The sequence below is a fragment of the Macaca mulatta genome, chromosome 2 (assembly GCF_049350105.2).
Source record: "Macaca mulatta isolate MMU2019108-1 chromosome 2, T2T-MMU8v2.0, whole genome shotgun sequence".
Taxonomy (NCBI): domain Eukaryota; kingdom Metazoa; phylum Chordata; class Mammalia; order Primates; family Cercopithecidae; genus Macaca; species Macaca mulatta.
In genome coordinates this window covers 127,055,748-127,080,545 of record NC_133407.1, presented here as the reverse complement: position 1 = coordinate 127,080,545, position 24,798 = coordinate 127,055,748, and the positions used below count along the sequence as shown (strand labels likewise).

Genomic DNA, 24,798 nt, shown 5'->3' with positions numbered 1-24,798 from the left:
TGAAGAAGACAAGCCACAGACTGGGAGAAAATATTTGCAAAAGATACATTTCATAAAGGACTGTTATCCAGGATACACAAAAAACTTTTAAACCTCAACAATAAGGAAACAAACTTTCTGATTAAAAAATGGGCCAAAGACCTTAACAGAGACCTCACCAAAGAAGATATACAGAGGGCAAATAAATATATGAAAAGATGTTCATATGTCATCAGAAAAAATGCAAATCAAAAGAATGAGAGATACCATTACACACCTGTTAATATTATAATGGCAAAAATCCAGAACACTGATAACACCAAATGTTTATTTCTGGTGGGAATGCAAAATGGCTCAGCTACTTTGGAAAGCAATTTGGTGGTTTCTTATACAAACTAAACATACTCTTACCATGTGACCCAGTCATTCCACTCCTTAGTATCTACTCAAAGGAATTAAAACCTTACGTCCACATGAAAACCTGTATAGAGCTGCTTATAGTAGCTTCATTCATAATCCTAGAGACTCAGAGGCAACTTAAATGTCCTTTTGTAGGTGAGGGGATAAACGGCAGTACAACCAATGGAATATTATTAAGTGCTAAAAAGAAAAGAGCTACCAAACTAAGAAAAGACATGGAGAAAACTTAAGTGCATATTACTAAGGGAAATAAGCCAATCTGAAAGAGCTACATACTGCATGATTTCAACTATATGCCATTCTGGAAAAAGCAAAACTATGGAGACAGAAAAAGGATCAATGGTTGTCAGAGGTTGGAGATGGTGAGGGTGGTGAATAAGCAGATCACAGTGGATTTTGAGGGCAGTGAAAATACTCCATATAGTACTATAGTGGTGATTATATGTCATTATGCATTTACTCAAACCCGTAGAACATGCAACAAGAGTGAACCCTAAGCTAAACTGTAGACTTTGGATGATAATGATGTGTCAGTGTAGGTTGATCAATTTTAACAAATGCACTACTCTGGTGGGGGACACTGATAAAGGGGGAAGGTATGCATGTAGCGGGGAAGGGGAGGTTATGAGAAATCTCTGTACTTTCCTCTCCATTTTGCTGTGAGTCTAAAATTGCTCTAAAAAAATGAAGTCTTAAAACAGTCCTAGATCAGCACTGCCCAACAGAACTAGAATACAAGCCACTAATGGGAACTACATGTGCAATTTTAAATTTTCTGGTAGCAATATTAAAAAATAAAAAGCAACATGTGAAATAAATTTTGATAACATGTCTGTATATACCAATATATCCAAAATATCACTTGTGTCTATGTGTGATCAACATGAATAATTACTGAGATTTTAAATATTATTTTCTTCTTACTAAGTCTTTGAAATGTAATGTGTATTTTATACTTACAGCATACCTCCATTCAGACCAGCCACATTTCAAGTGCATATAGCTAGTGCATAATAGCACAGGTCTAGCTCTTTATCAATAAGAAGCTTTACTTGTTCAAATCAAACCATATGCTAATCTCTCCTTTTCATCATGTAGTATCTTTTAGGTATCTATTACTTTCTAACATTATGTTAAATTCTTACAGTATTTCAAAAACTAGATAACAACATAGTCAATTATGATTAGATACAGAATTTTCTACAACTCAAAATTCTTTTTTTTTTTTTTTTTTTTTTTTTTTTTTGAGACGGAGTCTCGCTCTGTCGCCCAGGCTGGAGTGCAGTGGCGCGATCTCGGCTCACTGCAAGCTCCGCCTCCCGGGTTCACGCCATTTTCCTGCCTCAGCCTCCCGAGTAGCTGGGACTACAGGCGCCCACAACCGCGCCCGGCTAATTTTTTGTATTTTTAGTAGAGACGGGGTTTCACCGTGGTCTCGATCTCCTGACCTTGTGATCCGCCCGCCTCGGCCTCCCAAAGTGCTGGGATTACAGGCGTGAGCCACCGCGCCCGGCTACAACTCAAAATTCTTACATTCATCATACCCTACTTTATCCAAAGTAAGATTTACAATAGTAGACACTGAGATAACAAAAGCTGATGATGATAGCAAAGGCTCATCATATTTATCAAGCACTTATCATTCAAGTGCCAGACAGTGTTTACATGTGATAACTTTCATTTTCTTTTCTTTTCTATTCTTTTTTTTCTTTTCTTTTCTATTTTTTTTTCCTTTTTTCTTTTCTTTTCTTTTCTTTTCTTTTTTTTGAGAAAGAGTAGCTCTTTGTCACCCAGGTAGGAGAGCAGTAACATAAACTCAGCTTACTGCAGCCTCAACCTCCCAGATGCAAGCAATCCTCCCATCTCAGCCCCGCAAGTAGCTAGAACTACAGGGGCATGCCACCACTCTCAGATAATTCTCATAATTTTTGTAAAGACGAGGTTTCACCATGTTTCCCAGGCAGGTCTCGAACTTCTGAGATCAAGCAATCTGCCCACCTCAGCCTCCAAAAGTGCTGAGATAGCAGGCATGAGCCACCACTCCCAGCTTCATTTAATTCTCACAATAGCCCTATGAGGTGAGTGCAATGATATTTAGCATTCTAGACCCCTAATACTGATATGTCACCAGTGCGAATAGTGATGCTCATCACTCTTGGAGTAATAATGGCTAATTTTTTTTTAACAACTTGCCATGGGCCAGGCACTGTATTAAGCAATTAACTATCATTATTTCATTGAATGTCACAAAAAACTTGCGAAACAGGGATTATTAGTTTCATTTTCCAAATTAGAAAATAGATTCAGAGAGATTAATAACTTGTATGAAGACTCAGTCCATAAATAGCACTATGTACTATAATGTATAGTTTATTTTATAATTGTTAACTCATTTGAATGAGTTCTCTGGGGACTTTTTAATATACTTGGGAAGATGAGGCTTGCTTGCTAGAAATAATTGGAAATACCACAAAAGCAGTGAATGAGCAGTGATCAAATTGTGTGAATGAACAGTGATCAAATGGTGTGAGTGAAAACAAGTTTTGAGAAGATAAGAGCTGGACCATTCTGGGAACACAGCTTATAGGAGAAATCATTCTTTTTGGTTTTAAAAAATGCCAGCATTTTCCCAAGGGACACTCATTTTAGGAAGCCAGTATATGATCAGTATAGTCCACATCTGCATCCATAATAAGCACTGTCATTTATTGAACACTTTTTCTTTTTTCAACCATTTTGACATACTTTGGTTTGTTTAATCTGTAATCACCCTGTAAGGTGAGCAGGGCTGATATTGTACTCATTTTGTTGCGGAGGTAAAATGAGACTGACTCACCCAGAATCCCACAATTGCTCGGTGAGGGAGGCAAGTCCAAAGTAAGATCTCGTAACCCTGAGTTCAGCTCTTTTTTTCTCTAGGTCAGTGTTTCCAAGAATCTAGTACATGTACTCTTGATGATTGAGATGACTGCGGAGGCATGGAGGACTGCCCTTTATTTTCACATTGTTTCAAGGGTATCATTGTTTAGGATGGGGTAAAGTATGCATTTCAATTACAAAAGTGAGTTTTTAGTCAAATGAAAATATTAAGTAAATAGTCCAGGTGGTATGCAGATATGGTAAAAACCATGCTCCAAATTGGGAAACTCTATCTTATATACCATCTATTTCCTGCTAGAAATTGTCACTTACACTTTCTATTACTTAATGCAGATTCCAGTGAGCAAGTTGTATGTTTCTGTTTAATTTTTTAAAAATTTAATCCCAATGGCAAACAAATAGTCTTTTAACACCTTTAGCCTTCCATTTTGACTTTACAAAACAGTTTTTTTTTGTATGATTATCTTTTCTTCTTCACCGAACTGTGAATTCCTTGAGGACAATGACTTTGTCATACTAATCTTGGTGGTCCTCAGTGTGCCTATGTATTTATTTCAAACAGGTTAGTGTATTAGAAAGAAACAGAGACTCATTTAGGTTACATCAAGAAAAGACGGTAGTTTTGGAAGGATACATATGAACAGAGCTAGAAAGTAAGAAATACAGAGGCAGCTCTAGGATTAACTCACCTCCCGCCTCTGTCACAGGACATGCATCCTGCTGGTTTCTCAAGGTGTCTTTGTTCCTCTGATACTTTCCTTCACCTCTGAAGGAAGCGGCCTCCTTCTTGATTCAGAGTTTTCTGCTTCCTTATAATTTTGGCTTATATAGAGTTCTTCATTGCCTCTTTGGTCTTGACTGTACTTCATCAATGACATGAAACTCTATCTCTCCTTTGTTCCTACTCTCTCTAGCTTCTTGGTGCAAATTCCCCAAATAAGAAATCGAGTTGGTCTGGTGCAGCTTTCTACAGCAGTTCATTTCCTCATTTATTAAGAAAGAAAACTATTGCATCTAATAAATATCGCAAATTTACATGTCCAAAATAAAACAACCAACTAATGTCCCACCAACCTCTCATCATCATCTTCCCAGTTCTTGGACCCCAAAACTTCATTCCTTCTTTGCCTAACCTTCTCACCCATATATCTGTTCTGTTAGCTAGTTCTATGGATCATACCTTTAAATATATCCTAAATTATTCCAGTTTTCTCTCTCTGAACCACTAAAACCTGAATTAAGCCACCATCAACTGTTGCCTAGAGTATCTGTAACCACCATTTAACTGGTCTCCTCATTCCACCAAAAAAAAACATTTTTTTTCACATTGCAGCTAAAATAATTATTAAAATAAGTAAATCTGGTCATGGCACTTCTGTAGTTTTATTTTTTTAATTTTTTATTCTTTTTTTTTTTTTTTTAAGATGAGGTCCCACTATGTTGCCCAGGCTGGTCTTGAACTCCTGGGTGTAAGCGATCCTCCTGCTTCAGCCTCCCAAAGTGCTCAGCTTACAGCTGTGAGCCACCACGGCTGGCCTACTTCTGTAGTTGTAAGCAAAAGATGCCCATTTCATCTAGAAAAAAATTCACACGCCTTATGGGGCCCATGAGGCCATGTCTGATACTGGCCCCTCCCTGCCTCACTGCACCACAGTCTGCACTTACATACTGTGTTCTTGCCACACTAGTCTTCCTTCTATTCCTTTACCACACCACAGTGGTTTTTCACACCACTCTTCCTGCCTTTGCTCCTTCTATTCCAACTGTAAGAATTTCTTCTCCAGATCTTTGCATTGTTCATCTTTCTTGCTATTCAGGTCTCCGCTCGATGTCTCCTTCATAAAAGGGATCTCTTTGCCTAGGTTTCCCCAATTATTCATCACATCGCTCTGTTTAATTTTTGTCATGGCACCTATTTTAATCGGACACAATCTTGGTCTCTTGCTCGTTTGCTTGTTTATTTTCTCCCTTCCTTCCTCCTACTACAACATGAAGCTCCATGAGAAGGAACCAATCAATGTTGCTCTCCACTGGATGCCCAGCACCAAGAACAGCTCCCGGCACAGTGTAGGCATTCAAAAAATGTGCTCAATGAATGAACGAGTCTCTTTTTGTCAGCAACCATTCATAAATTATTGACTGGCTGATAAATTAGTGTCCACCTACCATCCAATTAGCTAAGATGGTGGTGCCCTTAGAACCCAAACATGGCTAAAGATGGACTAGTTCTGTTGCTGAGGGCAAGCACCCTATCCTCATCTGGTTACACACTTGACACAGATGTACTGACCAAATGAGTGAACGAACGAGGGCTCAAAAGTTCAACATATCTCTGAGTATTTCTGCTGATGTACAGTGAGACTTTGAAAGAAGAGCTGAGTATACTCTTTTTTCTTACTCCCTGTATTTCTCTTCTAAAAAGCATTATAAAAAGCACCAGAGACACACTGTTTATCTGGCTAGCGGCATTTGGTTGAAAATTGAAGTGATTTTTAAAACTACAGAAACACATAGTCATCTGGCACCCAGTGATGAGCCTGAGTTAGGGAGGAATTCACATTACATTTTCATTTAGTCTTGCACAACATAAGGAATTTACATTCATTTTCTTCTGTGCCACTGTTTGTTCCCATACGGAATATTTATGCTTTACTTTTTAAAAATCTGTATAAAGGAAACACTAAGCTTTATCAGTCTTTAAAGAATATTCACTCTGAAGAGAGACTGAATTCCATCTCTAAAGACCATGGTAATCAGAGTAGTAATTTCAGATTTGGAAATGGCAAAGTTTGAGTCAAAGATGGTGGCTCACACTGACAAGAAAAAAGAAAAAAAAAAAAAAAAACCCCACAACATATATAATGGCGTATTATCCATGGCATTTACTCTCTCTTGACAATTGTGATGACTTAGAAGAATATTGAAGGAACCAGTCCCTTCTCATTTTAGCAAGACATAAACTAAATCTAGAGATAAATAAGAATAAACTGTTTAAAATTAAACCTAAAGACAAACTCTTTCACCATAAGTTGTATCTGTGAGGAAACAGGGACTAGAAAATGAGTTTTCTTTGTAAGTACTATGAAACAAACTATTTTCAATGCCAACATTTAATGAGGGTTGTTAAGATGAGCACCATGATGTAAATTAATTCAATATACAAATTTTCAAAATGTTTGCTCACACTGTGTAAATATTAATTTGTTAATCTGGGCGATTTGTCATAGACTTCTTTGTCACTAGTAAAGATTAACAGACCTTAATTCTAATTATCTGCAGTGTGACTTTGTGTGATGGTCATATTGGGTAAGGATTTCAGGAATATTTATGCAAACTCCTGTACAACCAAAGACTTGCAGTGGGTGATGGATGAGCCATGGAATGTCTCTGAGCCTTAACTTGATCAATATCAATCTATTCTTAAAAACAATGAAGCTCCATAAAAAGAAAGCCCATTCCCTTTTCATTTTTAAATTCCCTTCATTGCCAAGCATAGTGCCTGGGACCATACTGAAAGTGAGTTGCATCAATTAGTAAATCAAAGGTATGCATTGAGGAATACTGACAATAAAACAACCGGGGACAGGCGGACAAGAGATAAGGTGGGTACGCCAGCAATTAGATATAAAGAAATGTGAGCGTATTCTTCTTAAATAGTTTTTTTGCCAGGAATAAAAATGCCTAATAATTATATTAAAAAGTATTCAGTCTCACTAAAGTAATTAAGTAAATGCATTTATAGTATTCCATATTAGGAAGAATGGAGAAACAGGCACTTTCATATCCTCCTGATAGGCATATAAATTGCCTTTTGGAGAGGAATTTGGCAAAATCTATAAACGTTTAAGGTGTGTATTCCTTTTGGCCCAGGTATTTACCTGACAGATGAGTTTAAAAATTATTTTAATTGTACCATTGTTTGTGATAGTGGAAAACCAAAATAACCTAACTGTCCCCATAGGTAACTGGCTTCATAAATTATGATATAGTCATGCAAGAAATTATAGTACAGCTGTGAGGTCCAAAAAACAGGTGGTAGATCCATAAGGGTTGACATGAAAATATATTTATAATTATTATTTTTAATAAAAATGACTTGTAAAATAAGATTTACATCAACATTATAAAAATGAATGCATTAAAAGTTCTGAAATAATATACATCAAAACTTCTGTAGAGATTGTCTCTGAGAAGTTACCTTAAGAAGGTTTTTAATATTCTAATTCATTTCTATATAATAGGATTTTTAAAACATAAATACTTTTTTAAAATAGCAGTTTTAGGCTCACAGAAACATCAGGAGGAAGATACAAAGAGTTCCCATATAACCCTCCCCTGCCCAGGCACAGTCTCCCCCGTTATTGACATTCTGCACAAGGGAGGTACATTTGTTGCAATTAATGAACATATAGTGACATACTGTTATCATCCAAAATCCATAGTTCACATTTGGACTTACTCTTGATGTTGTATGTTCTGTGAGCTTGGAGAAATTTATAATGACATGTATCCATCATTATAGTATTATACAGAGTACTTTCACTGCCTTAAAAAATCCTCTGTGCTCCAACTATTCATTCCTTCCACACCCCACATCTCCCCCAACCTTTGGCAACCACCGATCTTTTTACTATCTCCATAGTTCTGCTAAAATGATTTTTAGAACAGAACAAAAACAAAAAAGTGCTACTTTTTCTGATAAAAAAGGATATTTTAAAATGTGGTTATAAACAACAGATAATTTAACTGTTTTAGACAATGGAATGCAAGATGGTGGAAGAATAGTGGAAAGTGAACCCCCTGGTGCATGTACTAAAATAAAACACGTGTGCAGAGATTGTTGAGCATAATTCATAGCTAATTTCTAAAGATGCCAAAAGGTAATCAAGCATACCTTGGAAGAAGCCCCAGCTCTGTACTTAGGAAAAGTGATTCTCTGCACTTTACACTTACTTCTTATATCATAGCACTAAGCCTAAAGAGATGATAACTAAAGATCCTTCATTGCAATCAAAGATGTTCAAGTTTTTTGATTAGTATCTGGGACCTCTCAGCTCATCTCCTTCTTCCCTCCACAACCCACCCCTTGTCAGGGAAATGAGAATCAGCTACAGCACTAAACCCTTTGGAATAACTTTATTCCTAGAAAACCCTGTCATTTGTGTGACTCCTTAACAGTCTCTAAGTGACAGCTGCTAGTTTGGCATAGAATATTTCAAAATGAAAAATAAGAAATTCTACAAACTGTATCAGCAACAACTTATTTATTTCAAATTCTAGCCAGCTGCAAAAAGGAAAAAGAACAATCATTTCAGTTCCAGCCTAGAGTCGTTCTTCCTTCACAGTTTATTCCTGGTCTCAGGAAATCAACTGGAAAATTAATACCAGTAATTCTGAGTCCCAAAGAAAACAATGTCTCTGAGAACCATTCGCTGAATTCCTCTGACCTTTCTGGCTTGCCTGGTATGAGGAATAGGCTATAAATGTAGGAATGAGGAGGAAGTCTCTGCAATTGTGGGGACTTGTCAGCTCCAGGGCATCATTGCTGCTCTTTACAGTGTGGTGGTGAAGGGCATGGTCTTTGACGTGAGTCAGATCCAGACATTCTAAGTATGGCCTTGCCACTTACTAGCTATGTAACCTAGGGCAAGGCATTCAACCCCAGTGAGCCACAGTTTACTGACCTGTCAAGTAGAGTTTAGAGTAGCTATCTCATAGAGGTGTTGTTAGCACCGACTGGTATAATGTGTGTTATGTGATTTCCACTGGTATATGGTAAAATTATCAATAGTGGCCTTTTTTTATTATAATAATGATATCAATGACAACGATGATGATGATCTTTGCCTTTTATATATATATAAAGGATTAACATATCCACCCTACTTTTTGATCTCTACTTTCATTTGTACTTAGCTGAGGTAGAGAAGGCAACTAGCACTTCAGCCTTTTTTAAGGGGACATGCTCAAAAGCACATTGTTGTGGGGGTGGTGATATTGCTACTGTTCACCTATCACTACCACATTTAAATTACCATTTGCTTTCTTTTCAAGTTCATTGTTTTTCTTTCTAAGAGTAATATATGTCAGAAAAGAAAATTTGAAAATAAGAAAAAATAGAAACATCTATTTGCTTTTTTATGGTACTTAAATTTTTTTTATTGTGTTAAGTATAATAAATAAGCTAATTGTTTACTGAAATCAAAGTGTAATCTCAAATATAAAAAAATCAATCAATGTTAAAACACAAAATATCAGGCTATTGCAAATCAAAGCTCTGTCTCATTACTTTTAGGTCAGCAATTCTCCAATTTCCACAGGTCTAAGGCTCACTTGGGGATTATTTAAGATGCCAATCCTTGGGCTTCACCCAGATACTAATTAAATATGTCTCTAGGGTAGGGTCTTGGAATCTCAATTTTTCTTTCTTTCTTTCTTTCTTTCTTTTTTTTTTTTTTTGTTTTTGAGACAGAGTCTTGCACTATTGCCTAGGCTGAAGTGCAGTGGCGCGATCTCAGGTCACTGCAACCTCCGCCTCCCAGGTTCAAGTGATTCTCCTGCCTCAGCCTCCCAAGTAGCTGGGACTACAGGTGTGCTTCACCATGCCTGGCTAATTTTTGTATTTTCAATAGAGACGAGGTTTCACCATGTTGGCCAGGCTAGTCTTGAACTCCTGACCTCAAGTGATCCACCTGTCACGGCCTCCCAAAGTGCTTGTATTACAGGTGTGAGCTACCGTGCCTGGCTGGAATCTCCATTTTAAATGAGCCTTCTACATGTTACCATGTAGGTAGGAGAGTTTTCAACCTATCATCGAGAGAGTCTAAAGTTCTGATCACATCCAGGGCTTCTGAATTCCCACAGTGGGATCCTGGAAGGGGAAATAAGAATGTGACTCCTGGTTTTCCAGTTGTCACTTCATGACACCCCAAGTCCTGATGCTTTCATGTCTCCGCTCTGGCTGCCAGAGCATCTGACTAGCGAGTCAGTTTGAATACTTGCCAGTCCTCTCTGTTTGAACCTCTCAGCCCTGGAGAATCTAAGTCCTCTCATGGCTCACAAAATGCCATTCTATCGGGGATGGGCTGGGGTTGGGGAAGGAGAGGGAACACAGGTCTCCACCACTCAGTTGACACCAGCTTGACCCCATAAGGTATACTGTGGGACTTCCAGCCACCTGCTTGAGGGGACGCAAAGAATGTCCTAACATTTCTTTCCAGAAGAGAAGGAAGCACAGAGGGAGGTTAATGGGACCACGGTGCAGGCACCTTACATTTTCAAGGCACATGATATAACATACAGATAAGAGTGGGCTGTTTCCTTCTGCCATTCCGAGGCTGTCACTACAGCTGGATTTTTTTGTCCTTTTCTAGGCAACTCAAAGTCAGTCTCTCTCTGTTTCTCTTTCCTATTCTAGGAAAGAAAACAGATGTAAGGAAAAACTAGAACTTATTTTTATAACTTTGAAAACAGCAATGTTTGTGTTCTTCTAGGGTGTAAAGCTTCTCCCTGGTAATGAGGTTCTTCCCACCACACTCCCCCATGCCTGCTCTATAAAATTACACACAGTGAGACTGAGAACTACATAAAAGGCCCACTCAGCATACAGTGATTTAATCTCTGCCGCTTGTCACCTCCCTATGGGAGCTCAACAGAAACAACAGCCTTGATTACATAACCTACAATCATTTTCAGTAAGTGTCCCAATCCTGGTCTTTAAAAGCCTGTTCAGATCTTACCTAAATAGAACAAGCTTCAGAGCAAGCCATATGAGGTTGAAAGAGTCTTATGTAAATTAACGCTTTGAGTCTTTACATTTCCCTCTGTTCTCGCCGGAGCAGCAGTGGCTGGGGCACTATCAGGGTTCCCAGCCAAAGTCAAGTTCTACTGTTCCTCTGTATTTTCATAGATTAGAAGTCTAACTCTCTCTTAGGAAGTCTTAAATCCAGCTTTGTCATTTTGTAGGAAACTGAGGTTCAGCAAGGGGTTCTGTGGTTGTCATCATCTGGTTGTTCTGATCCCACGCCCTACTCCTCCCGTGCTCTGGATCTCAGTCTGGGGCCTGATCCTGTCCAACGGGCTTCCAGTTACATTCAGCCATTGGGAAGCTCTGGTGGGAGACTGGAGGGTTAGAGCAAGGGAAAAACTAGGGGATTTCACCCCTTTCTCTTGTTGCTTTGGTGAGCATCTCTCATAGTAGCTGCATCCCTTCCTTCGTTCCTGAACCCACTGGACGCCTTCTCTCATCATGTTCTCAGCTTCTGCTAGACGGGCTCCACCCTGGGCTCTAACAAGACCACTTCCTCTCATTGTGCCTCTTGCCTAGGAGTCAATACATTTTTGAAAAAAAGAAAAGATGGGGGGGGGGGGCAAGAGTAAACAATTCAGGCTTTATGAGTCAAAAGGCAAAACTGAGGATAGTATTTTGTAGGTACTTATGTAGCATTTAAAGCATAAACATTTAGGCCGGGTGTGGTGGCTCATGCCTGTAATCCCAGTACTTTAGGAGGCCGAGGCAGGCGAATCACTTGAGATCAGGAATTTGAGAACAGCATGGCCAACATGGTGAAACCATGTCTCTACTAAAAATACAAAAATTAGCCGGCATGGTGGTGTGTGCCTGTAGTCCCAACTACTCGAGAGGCTGAGGCACGAGAATCACTTGAACCCAGGAGGTGAAGGTTGCAGTGAGCCCAGATCGCACCACTGCCCTCCAGCCTGGGTGACAGAGCAAGACTGTCTCAAAAAAAAAATTATATATAAGCATATACACATAAGCCTTTAAAAGTGTAAAAGCCATTCTTCACCTGTGGGCCATATACAAACAGGTGGGGGGCCAGCCAGTTCTACTCACCAGCTTTTCTCTGTCAATCCTTGCTCTACCTGTAGGGGTGGCTTCCCTCTGTTGCTCATCTTCAGATTGTCTCAAGGACCCTTTCCAAATCATCCAAACCCTGTATACCTAATTCTCTACATTAACTTTTTGTAATTGAACCACCTGGCATGAGCTCTCTTTTCCTGAATGGACCCTGACCGATTTGGGCAATGACTTGTTTAAAATCACATTGCATGAAGTGGGATTATTATCTACTTCATACATTTCTTATTGCTTTCTGGTCTTCAGAAATATGTTCACAAACACATCTCAATGGAATTGTGCAGATTCATCATTTAAGTCAAATCCGCGGGTTGTCTTCTTGTATTTTGACTACTCACACAGTGATGAAAAACTAGTGGCTCCACCTGCAATCCCTGCACTTTGGGAGGCTGAGGTGGGTGGATCACCTGAGGTCAGGAGTTCAAGACCAGCCTCCCAACATGGTGAAACCCCATCTCTACTAAAAATACAAAAATTAGCTGAGTGTGGTGATGGCTGCCTGTAATCTCAGCTACTTGGGAGGCTGAGGCATGGAGAATCACTTTAACCAGGAAGGCAGAGGTTGCAGTGAGCTGAGATGGCCCCACTGCACTCCAGCCTGGGTGACAAAGTGAGACTCCATCTCAAACAAAACAAAACAACCCAAAAAACAAAAAACCTAGTGGGTCTAAGGGGTGCCCATGAACCAAAATCAGGAACAAGAAACAAAATATTAAAGTTGGTCACTAGACTGACACACTACTCAACATCACTGAGAAAAGTGATGGAAAAACTGACGAACAGGACTGGGCTGTAGATGTATTACCGTTGGAAGTGGGGCATGGAAGACCATGCATGGCATGCTACATACCATGCCTTCCCTCTCTGCTGCCTCCACGCTGGGTCAAGCCACCACCATCTCTTTCTTGGATGGCTGCAGCCACCTCCTTACTGGCCTTCTTGACTTCACCTCTGCTCCATGACCTCTTAAGTGAATTTACTTTTATTAGCCATAAGCAAGGTCTTTTACAAAGTATGTCTCCTTTCCAATGCCTTCCCATTTCACTCAACATCAAATCCAGTTTCCTCCTATGAACCCACAACACCCTACAGGATCCAGTCTCTGCCTCCTTTTTCAACTTCATCTCCTGCACCTCTCCTCTTCCTCATTCCAATCCAGCAAAACTGGTTTCTTTGCTGGTTCTCAAACTCTCCCGAAACTCAGGTTTCAGGCCTCTGCTCTTGTCCTTTGCTCTCCCTGGAATATACCCCTTAGACATCTTTGAGGCTCTCCCTCTCCTAATTCTTTCAGGTCTGCACTCGAATTTCATTTCACCAGCAAGGTTTTCCTCCAACCAGCTAATCTAAAATAGTACAGCTTCTCTCTTTATTCCTTAATCTTCCTAATTTCCTCTCAAGACTTTTACCATTACCTGATATCTACTGGGATTGCATCCCTGTCTCATTGGTGTCTCATGTCACTCCCCTCTCCACTTAGGAGTCTCTCTTTATTCCCCCAGATTCCAGTCTTTTCTCTCTAAAGGCCACGCCCATGCTTTTCTCTTTGCTTAGAACATTCTAAGTGATGTTCCCTCTGAGTATGTATTATTTGGTCCTCTCCACTCCCACCAATACTTATTTTACTTCTCTGCACAATGTTCATTTTCTTCATAGAAATTACAATTGTAAAATTATGTACATGCATATATGCATATATATGTATTTATTTATATTTCTCACTTCTTTGTCTTTCTCCCATCTCCAACTAATTGTAAATTTTGTGAGGGAAGCAGTCATGTCTACTTCACCAACAAATGCATACCAAGTGCCTATATAATTCACGGCCTTACACATTGTAGGTGCTTAATAAAGAATTAATGAGAACAATTAAATTATACAGGATAGGGTCATTCACAGATATAGGAAAAGTGATTGAAGGATCTCCTTATCGTATTAGAAGCTGTTGGTTGCCCACCCGTATCTCTCTTGTTCTCACCATTTCTGTATACAATGATGGCTTTCTAATGTCAGCATCCATGAATTTGCAAGAAGACTTTCTTCAGCTGTAGGCACATGCTAGGTCTGCATGCAGTCCCAGGGAATTAACACCCACAGGAGCAGCTTTTGGCCAGTGACCAATAGGAGTGGGGGTATAATTACCCAGCCTCATCACCTGCCAGATGGATTTACTGTTGGGGCATGTTGCCCACAGTTTCCTAAAAATCTTAGATGCCCTGGTTGCCAAAGGTAGTATCTTGTCAATTAATCTAGCTTTCTTCCCTTCCCGGTCTCATGTCCCCATTCCTCACTGGTGCTTCCAGGATCACCTTCCAAGAAAACTACTTGCACTCAAATCCTGGTCTCAATATGTGCTTTTGCAGAAACTCAAACTAAAATATCCATTCTACCCAATTCCCCACCACCACTCTCCTTTTGGGGAAGTGTTGCAACAAAAGTGTTCCAATCTTGCAATTATACAGATTGAGAGGGGAACAGTGGAGTGGAGATGGGGTAGACTAATTTGTCATTCACTAACTTTTTTCATTTAACCTCTTTCATGCCAACAGCCATGGCGCATATTTGGATCATTTTCTGTGATCCCCAAGACGTTCCCTACAAATGATAGCTCCTCTCTTTACTACAGAAACTTCCAAACAGGACTGTCATACTTGGTCTACAGCTGAATTCTGGTGCCAATTTCTTTCACTAGGCTCCCTTAATAATAACAGCCACAACAATGATAGCAACTTAGGGAACATTCAATGTGTGCCAGACTCTGTACTACACAACTAACTCACATTATCTAATTGAATGGTTGCAACCACACTTTAAGGAAGGCACTAGTATTATTGCCTTTTTATAATAATGAAACTGAGGCCCAATAAGGTTATGGGCTCAGGATGCTTCCACTGCATAATTCACTACCATTTAGGGGGCTATGTCTTGCCCAACCACTAGGCAATAGAGTTTGGATTTGGCTAGAAATTCACCATTAGCCCTTTGGCCACACCACCTCTACGTCTCCCAAAGTCTCTGCCCTGTAGCACCACCAGGTCTCATCATACACAAAATTTATTTTAAGGCAAAACATTAGAATGAGATACTATAGCTATAAAGTTTCTGAAATTGTAGGCAAAAAGAGTGAAACCCTTTGGTAATGAGAAACAATAAATGAATACTTAAATGTAATTGCAAGTGCAGCATTTCCTGAACACAAGATATAAAAAATTGCAGCCCTTCACACTTTTATTTTCCCCAAATTGGCTATTATGGTAAAAAAAAAAAACAAAAAGAAATGTTTCTCATCACTGCTCTTGGTTATGCATCTTAGGGATAAAATGCTTTCTTCCTGGCAGAGCTAGCATTACTAGATAATGGCCCAAACTCTACAGCTTTCCTGGCATCTACTTGCACCTGCCCCCGTGTTCCCAACAGGGGTGAGGGAACGATAGAGCAAGTGGCTAGAGTCATGAGCAGAGGAATGGTGCTTATTCAGCCAGCACCCAGCTGAGTAGCACCGGCTTTCCTCTCCCTCAATGTGGAACCTCTCGTTGAACTGAATTTCACAGATCGCAAAGATGAGACTAAGCCTCAGTATCCTACTCCACCGATGCCAACCTCCCAAGGATTATGCTAGTGCCACTAAGAGTTCTCCATTCTGTCACTTTGAGGGGGAGTTTTCATTCCCCCATTAGTTAAATTTTAAAAAAAGGCCTAATAGTAATACATCCTAGGGCAACCCAAATAAACATTAAATATTTAAAAAGCAAGTTAATCAAGAGACAGTTAAATATGTACACCCTTTAATGTTTTTATATAGGCAGAGGGAGGGTTGGGGAAGATCCCATTCTGAGTAAAATATAATAAACTGGCCATTTGTTGTCTCAAGGGTAATTTTGCTAATTAACCAGAATAAATATCTTTTCTAGCACTCTAGTTGATTTTTAATTGCCCTTACTCGATAATGAAATAAAAATAATATGCTAAACGACAATGTATTGAATGCCAGGTCTTGTTTTAAGCATTTTATATATATATGTCTTATTTAATACTTATAACAATACTATGAAATAGGTAACATTGTTTCTGTTTCACAGATAAGGAACAGAAGTGATAAGCAATTTTCTCAATATCATACAGCTAATAAGTAGCTGAGTGGAGGATTTGAACCTATGTAGTCTGTCTCTAGAGTCCAAGCTACATTACATTGCTTCGGCTTTAACAGTGTAAAACAGTTGGCACAAGTGTGAAAAGAGTATTTGATTCACTCATAATCTTGCCACCTAAAAATAAATATGTTAACATTTTGATGCAGTGGTTATGACATAATCTTTATAAATATAACTAGTTTTTGTAGTTTACCCAAACCTTTGAGGAGGAAGGTTGTAAGGTTTATCACCATATTTGGAGAATATACTTGGGATCTAAAATACAAACTATGTCTAACCAGGTTTCATTTCAGAGGCCCCATGCAGCACCTCCAAAATCTCAGCCATCATCTGATTTTCAGAAAATCTGAAGCTAACATTGAAGGACACCCTACCATGACTGACAATTGGGAGAAACCTACCACATATACTAAGATTCTATGGATGGAGAAAACCAACCATGGTTTCGTACTTCGTATGAGACCTGAACTGAAAACGACAAGGGGAAGTGTTGTGAACTGAAGTGACTGATTTCCAGCCAAGCTATTTGTTTGTTTGTTTGTTTTTGAATGAGTATTACTGTATAATATGATTTAGAGTGAGAAGTAGGGATTTACTCTATCTATTGATCAATCAAGCAAATGATCAATCTATCTACTCATCTATCTATCTTGTTTAAAGATGGTAATGTTCTCACGCAATGCCAATGTCTTAGGTTGGACTTCTAAGAAGCAGCCCCTGAGATCAAGATCTGAGTGCAACTCCTTAGAGGATTCAGCTCTGAAAACACCAATAAGGCAGTGGAGAAGTGAGACAGAAAATGTAAAAAAGGTATTGAAAGGTGTGTTAATGATCAGGTTTGCACTGTGGGTGGATCGGTCCTGTTGGTGCCTCTGGGAAATGGTACGGTACATGACTTAGTGTTATGCCACATGAGGGGTGAGGAAGGTGGGATTGTTATCCTCCAACTCACATTTGTCATTGGGTAAAGGCTGCTCCAAGAGACATTACTCTCCAGTATTTCTTGCCTGCCCTGCCTATAGACCAAGCAGGTTCCAGTGGTGAGAGAAAGCCTTTTAACAGTCACAGGGACTTGTGGCTTAGCGTGGTGGCCCACACCTGTAATCTCAGCACTTTGGGAGGCCAAGGTAGTTGGATCACTTGAGCTCAGGAGTTTGAGATCAGCCTGGCTAACATGGTGAAACCCTGTCTCTACCAAAAATACAAAAATTAGCCAGGCATGATGGTGCACATCTGTAATCCCAGCTACTCAGAAAGCTGAGGCATGATGAAGGACAATTTTGCTAATTATCTGGAACACTGATTACTAATCTCATATCTAAAATAATGCTTAAAATTGACAGCAAACAATATTTTTATCTTGATGAGGTCTCAAGACATGGAAGTGACATAACAACTACTTTATTTTTTATTATAAATCTTCTGTTATTTCCTTTATTTAGTTGTTCTCAAATGAAGGAAGATTTTTACAAACTGAAAATCTTTTTTATTAGTTATTTGTTCAACCAAGGTCATAAATTTATCATCATGGCATTCAATGAGCTGGTTACTTCCAAGAAACAAGAGGTGAGCACCTTCTCTACTAGAAGGTCATTAAAAAACTTAGTCTCTTTCTCCACAAATATCATATCTTGAAGGCTTAAGATAAGCAAATTAGGGTCCTTCAAAATTGTCATTGTATTGGTCTGAGAGAAACTATACTGAATTCTATTTTCCATTCCCCAACAGCTCGGCATGCTTTCTCTCCAACTGAAATGTCCCATGAAAGTTTTTAATAACCACCATTATCTATATTTGATGGCTTTTTCTTGGTTTTTCACTCCTTTCTTTCTTTGAGGTACTCAATGCTGCTGAATGGTAGCATCCATAAAGTTTTCTTTTTTTATATTTTATTTTATTTCTGTTTTTATTTATTTTACTTTAAGTTCTGGGATACATGTGCAGAAAGTTTTCTTACCTTCTGAAAAACCTGAACTTTCTGGTTCATCCAACTTCTTTTCCATTTGGTCTTCTCCTATTGGTCTCTTTCAGTGACCCGTTTCATTCATTTTTTACAAGCACTGGCATCCTCCATAGTTCCCATTCTGTCTCTCTTGGTGACCTCTCTTCATCTAGATGTGACTTCATGATGATGACTCTTAAAGCTTCATTTTCAGTATTCACCTCTCTCATCTTACATAGGGTTTAGTGTGAAACTTCCTGATAGAAAATTCCCCTGTGCTTCTAACAAGCATCTCAAACTCTGCATGATCAAATCCTAACTTGTACTCTCTACTTCAAAATAGATTTCCTTGTTATTTTCCTTTTGTCAGCTTTAACTCCTTCTTCCTATTCAACTTATAAGGAATTCAAGGTGTTCTATAATCAGGGGAAAAAATGGCCTTTCTAACTTTATCACTTTTGTCCATCATAAATTTTTGTTCTGTTCACCATGCTCCAAACAGTCTGAACTTTGCTTTCTTCTTGTTTTTATTTAAATCATACAATTTAAAAAATCCAAAAGTTTAAATTTAATTTTCTGTGTGATGTCAACAAAATGTTTCTCAGCCCAGTCTTCTCAAACAGTACAATAGTAGCCTTCTTCACAGAGTCTGTGTAATGACTACATAATCTAATATATGTCAAAGTATCTAGCACAGTGTTTGGCACATTGTGCCTTTGCAATAAATGTTCACATGTCTGTTCATTCATTCATCATTCTGACCCTTCTCCAGTACCTCTGCCATGAAAATTTTCCCATAGCCCCTTAACCTCTCAACTCTGTCCTTCTCTATCTTTTATTCATGTATAAGTTTAAAATGTTACTTGGCATTCCTAGAGTAGGCTTTCTACAAATATATTAAGTACCTTAAAATAAGACACCCTACTTTCCACTTCTGTGCATAAAGGAAGTACCGAAAATATGGAATCTAGAACTACTCTCCTGCTAGTTATCAAGTAAATTTCATACCAAATTTAGTATATTATTGCAGATAGAAAACAGTTAAGTAATAGTTGTTCATTTTAATCACAAATAATAAGGAAGATAAGGTGACAAATGTTTTATTTCTATGACAAAATGATACATTGCTGGATGTCAATTATTTCTGATAGGAATCAGGAACACACACATATGGTGCTGTAAAGAAGATATGCACTTTGGCATATTTATTAGAAGCAGCACATTAATATTTTGTGAGTTATCTAGAATTTTCAACACTGACATCTTACATCCTAAAACATGTGTTTGATAACTGGTTAAGTAGCTTCCTTTGATGTATCATTTACAAACTAATTGTTTGTCTTCAAATGACTTGAGTTTATTGCCCTTTTGGTCTTTGCAATACACTGAATAGTTAAAAGCTACTGAATGTTCTTATCTTATTTCTGAGATTATCATCAAATCATTGGCATTGGCTTGTGACATTTTAGAAGAAAATAACTTTTTTAAGCATAAGCAATGCTTTCATAATCTGCTACTTCAAATCGCTGAGTTGTCTCAACAGCTGCTTCTTGCCATTCACCTTGAAAATAGAGTTTTTTCATCTACTTCAATCCCTTTAGAATTCCAGATGGGGTTCCTATAAGTTATTTCTCTCCAGAAGCTGTGTCTTATCATTTCATCTCACTGGAAGCCATAGGATGACTCATTTTTAAAGAGTGCTTTTAAAATTACCAAGTTATAATATGCGTATTTTAATAAATTCAAATAATACTCAAGTATGTAGAGTTAAAAGTAAATGTATGACCTCTGCATACCAATCACACATCCCTCCCCAGAAGTAATCCCTATTAACTGTTTGTCTGTATCCTTCCAGACTTTACATTTTACAAATATATATAAACATATAGGTGCATAAGTTTAAAATTATATTGTGCATTTACTATTATGTTTTTTTCTTAACATGCTGCTACTTACTTTCTCTTTAGTAATACATTTTAAACATCTTTCTATATCTGTACATTCACTTTTAAAACTTCTGCATAGGACATACATAAATAATTCATTGAGTCTGCTTCCTGCTGATGGACATTCAAGTTTGTTTCAGTCTTTTATTATTAACAACACTGAAGTGCACATCATTACATGCATATTACATGCATGTATTTGTGTATTTATATGAACATTTTTGAAGATAGATATCTAGAAATGGTATTGCTGGATTAAATAGAATGTACATTTAAATTTTGATACCTACTTCCAATTGTCCTCCAAAAAGGCTTTATCAATATTCACTATTTCCAACCACACGTGAGAATCTACATTTCTCTCCATGCTTTATAATGTTGGATATCATTACTTTTTACTTTTTAATTATTTATATTACCAACACCTTGCTAACCGTACTTCTTCTGAAACAAATGTCTTCATAATAATCTGTATAAATCCTGGCTTATTACTGAGATTTTCCCCATAATGGTACAGGTTATGAATAGGTACATGGATAATGAATGGTACATGTTAAAATATGCAAATGTAAAATTGAAATTGCAACCCTAGTAAATTAAGCTGTTTTGGAATGGTGTGTATATCTCCTAGATGAACATTAATGGGGGCAAATTACAATAAATTCTATAAAAGGAGATTGGTAATCCTTCTTCCTTAACAGTAGACAGTAAATGTAAGGTGTGGTAAGCAGAGTGGCAAACAATTTCTTGCTTTATCCTACAACAGTGGTTTTAGAATTGTTTCTAGGAGACCTAGGGTTCCCAGGAGATCTTACAGGGTCTGTATGGTGGGGAGTGGGCAAGGTGTGTGGCAGGGAGAAGGCCGAGGAGGACTGGCTGGGGGCTTTAAGTTCCCTTCTTCTCCTGCTCCGACTTTCTCAGTAACTCATGTCTATTTTATACATGGAGCTTCTGAGTCAGATAATGTTTGAAAGAAAAGCTATGCTACTAAAAAATATAATGATTAACCATATTTGTTTCAGAATCCAAGTAAAAATATTTTAAATGAGGGGGCTGCTATAGATGGCAATACATTTTGATCTAATTTCTCTAGTTGCCTTTCACTGGGCCAGTCATTTGAATTTGTAGTCTTGGGAAGAAATTAAAGAAGCCCAGTGCTGGAAACTGTGATTGAAGTGTCTTCCCACATTGTATCCTTAAGCAGGGATTTTATGAAATTAGATATTACCCTGCTCTCCACTGCCACACCAGCTCAGGCAGTCGTTTCTAGTTCAGATAGGTCTCTTGATTACTCTCCTCCAGTTTGAGGAAAAGACTGAGAGTTCTAGGCTCTGGTAGTTCAATGTTTAGGGACTTGCTGCCTTTTAAATCTTGAGAGATTGACTTTTAAGTTACCTGCTCCTGCCACATCTCTTAGTGGGAAATCACTGCAGAAGCCATGCGGAGCTTATGTTTTCATGTACAATGTTACCAAGCATCCCAGCCCTGCTGTCTGGCCATTGGCAGTTCTCATCTCTTGTCCTAGATCCTGCATGTTAATCTGAAAGCATGCGTTGTCTTGGTCACTCTCCTCCAGACGCCAACAGGTTGGTCCAGAACTTTCAGAAGTCAAGTGCTTGCATGTCTACTTCCACCAGCACAGCACAGCTCTTATTACTAAATTTCCAGGGATTATGTGCTTAATACTTCTGAGCTTTCTATTCTTTTACTCTTTTATTAGCTAGTTAGGGGAGTATCTACTTGAGCAAGGTATTTGCAACTTTTGTCAGCTCTACTCTTAAAAACCAGTAAGAATATTGGTATCAATGCTACCTCTCTATGATGATTCATCACCTATGAATGGAGTCATCTTTGTCTTAGACTAGGAACACTTCACTTAATATATATTAAGTATACATATACACATATATACACTTTATATATATGATATATAATATAATATATATATACACACACACACATATATATACACTTAATATATAAATATTAAGGATGTGTTCCATAGTATACAGATACTCTGGGATACTCTGTGAAAAAAAAGTTTCTGCAGTCAAATGTATTTGGGAAATAATCTGTCATTCTTGTTGATTCAAAATGTGCATTAGAAAGGCAAAGTGCTAAAAATATTTCTTGAATTTATTTGATCGTACTTTAAAATTACTTCTCCAGTTTCCCTTTCTTTTTCTCTCCCTCTTTCTCTTTGTAGCAAGTTTTTTTTTTCTTTTTTCTTTCTTTTTTTTTTTTGTTTTTGGAGGAGAGTCAACTCATAAATCCTCCCAGTGCCCACACTAGGTGGTGAGTGGGAACAGTGTTTGGGCATTCCGTGGGTGCAGGCAGAATCCTTTCTGTTTACCCAGAAGTCCCTGGGAGACTGCATTTTTCTGAGACAAAGCACAGAAGAAAGAAAGACCCCTCTGTGAGGCTAGCAAGCATGAACCACCATTCCCTACCTGAATGGGTAGGCAAACGCTATGTCGATGCTGAGGTTACTTTCTGTCTTGTTGACGCAGTCCACACTCAGCCGCAGGCCTCCAGAATAGCCACCACATGTTGCAAATGCAAAGATTGCAAAAAGCTGTGGAGAACAAATAAACGAACAGAAGGCAGTTATTAGGATGATGTTGCTCTAATGAGATATATCAAAAGCAGCTTAATTGTCTGGATTGAGGGAAGTTATGGTCCTTCTGAAGAAGAGCATTGCGCTTGGTTCAGCTGGAAGATGAAGGTAGAATGGAGTGAAGACTGGGGACGTGGTGTCTAAAATAATTGTCTGGCAAGTGAGAGAAATGTGGCTTGGAGAATAAATAAAGACAATCCAAAATAGCTGTGTTTGAGTGTGTAAATAGCTGTCATGCCTCAGAGGGCACAGGCATAATCCCATAGTTAAAGGCCTGGAAAGCACTGCACCAACTGGTTAATAATGGATGTCTCCAGGTAGGAAGATGTGTGGATGTATCCTGCTCTCTTTGTTTGTCTGTATTTTCTACCATAAATATGATTTGTCTTTTGGAATAATATATATCAGTATTTCAAAGTCATGGTCAGAGAATTCTGGAGCTAAGAGTTTGAGGAAGAGTAGGTGAGTTTCTAAGAGGTGCTATTTTAGAGCACAAGATCTCAGTATATTTCAGCTTCCAACTTTCACTGGTGGTTACATCTCTGTGTTGGTTGCTGCTTCTAAGTCAACATTAAAAGTTTCAACAGTTAATGTCATGGTCTGTCCTGGTGTAGAATGTGAATCTGTGGGGAACCAGGCACCAATAATTAGGAGCAGGGACTCTGAGAAGTCTCCCAGGAAGAAGAGACACTTGGAAGACAGGATGGCCTAAGAGGGGACATAAGCAAATACTAAACTAGGTTCATTTCATAATTTGGCTAAGCTCAAAAGAATTTCTTGCTCGTTTCTAAAGGAAGTCGATGAAATGCACCTAACACTAACATGCTGCAATATTCCAATTTATCTTAGCTTTGAAATTCAGCTTCTTACAATAGTTTGGGGTCATTATTGGAAACACTAGATCATTTTGCACAGTGAGAGGAGTTATTGCACAGAAGTCAACTGGGGTCAAGGGCTCTGGAATGTGACCTTGGGAAAGCTGCTTAATTTCCTCATGCCTTGATTTCCTCATTGAAAAATAGCATTGACGGTAACTCTTCTGGGTCATTTTGCTATTTGTGGTGTGACACAGACAGTTGCTGTGGCCAAGAAGGCTGCTGGAGGTGGCAAAGTCACCAGGGCTTTCCAGAAAGTTCAGAAGGTGAAATGACTATTATCTATAACACCTGCCACCTCAATCTTAATCGGGGTAGAAAAAAAGCCTCTGAATTTTTTTTTTGTCTTAATTGGCCACTTAACTTTAGTAGGAAAAGACTGACTGATGATAACAGGGCATTGTGAAACCTTCACAGGCAAAGCAGTATTTTGTGAGTCACGTGTGTGTGTGTGTGTGTGTGTGTGTGCGCGCGCGCATGTGTGTGGCAGTTTTAAGTGACTAGTTTTTAAAATCTGTATTTTAAAAATGGAAAGAACTTGACCAAAAGATATAAGGATTGTAGTAAGAGTGAAATGTGTTAACATGTGGAAAGCATTTAGAACAGGTCCTGGCATTGCATAAGCTCTCAATAAATGTTAACAAATATTACTGTAAATAGCAGATGCTCCTTAATAAGATGTTCCGGGCCATAAAATAGGAAATTTACACTTAATCCCTAGCTAAATCTGTCTGGCTGTCTGCCCCAGTGAATCAACATTCAAGCAGTCCAGAAAAACTGATCTTTTTAACTTTGTTAGCTTTTGTTGCACAGGATTTGATGAAGCATTCAGAAGCTATTCCAGCTCGCTCCACAATCTAGGGTTGAGACACAGAATGCTGAAGCTGAAGGGAATCCCATCTTTAGGCCCCTGATGTGGACTTGCTTTCTCCTCATGACCAAATGCTCTCTTCCTGTAACCAATTAGTATTAGTCGTATTAGTAGAAATAAAGAGAAAGTTATTTTAATGGTTCAATGCTTAATTCTAGTTTTCATCAGCCAACACTGGATGTCGCAACCCTTTGTGCCACATCAAGATAGCGTCTTTGGTAAGAAAGAATGGAACGATGGAG

General features: G+C 38.5%; 1 protein-coding gene and 1 long non-coding RNA gene across 3 annotated transcripts in view; one reads left to right on the top strand and one right to left on the bottom strand.

Moving 5' to 3' along the window:
• The window catches only part of SYNPR (synaptoporin), a 331,134-nt gene that overhangs the window by 107,336 nt on the left and 199,000 nt on the right, over window positions 1-24,798 (bottom strand). For both annotated transcript variants that reach the window (XM_028843151.2, NM_001266609.1), the window contains 1 exon segment: window positions 22,644-22,768. In XM_028843151.2, the coding sequence (XP_028698984.1) occupies window positions 22,644-22,768 (125 nt within the window).
• LOC144339530 (uncharacterized) overlaps window positions 1-24,798 on the top strand; it is a 133,247-nt gene that overhangs the window by 49,066 nt on the left and 59,383 nt on the right. The gene's annotated exons all lie outside the window — the stretch shown is intronic.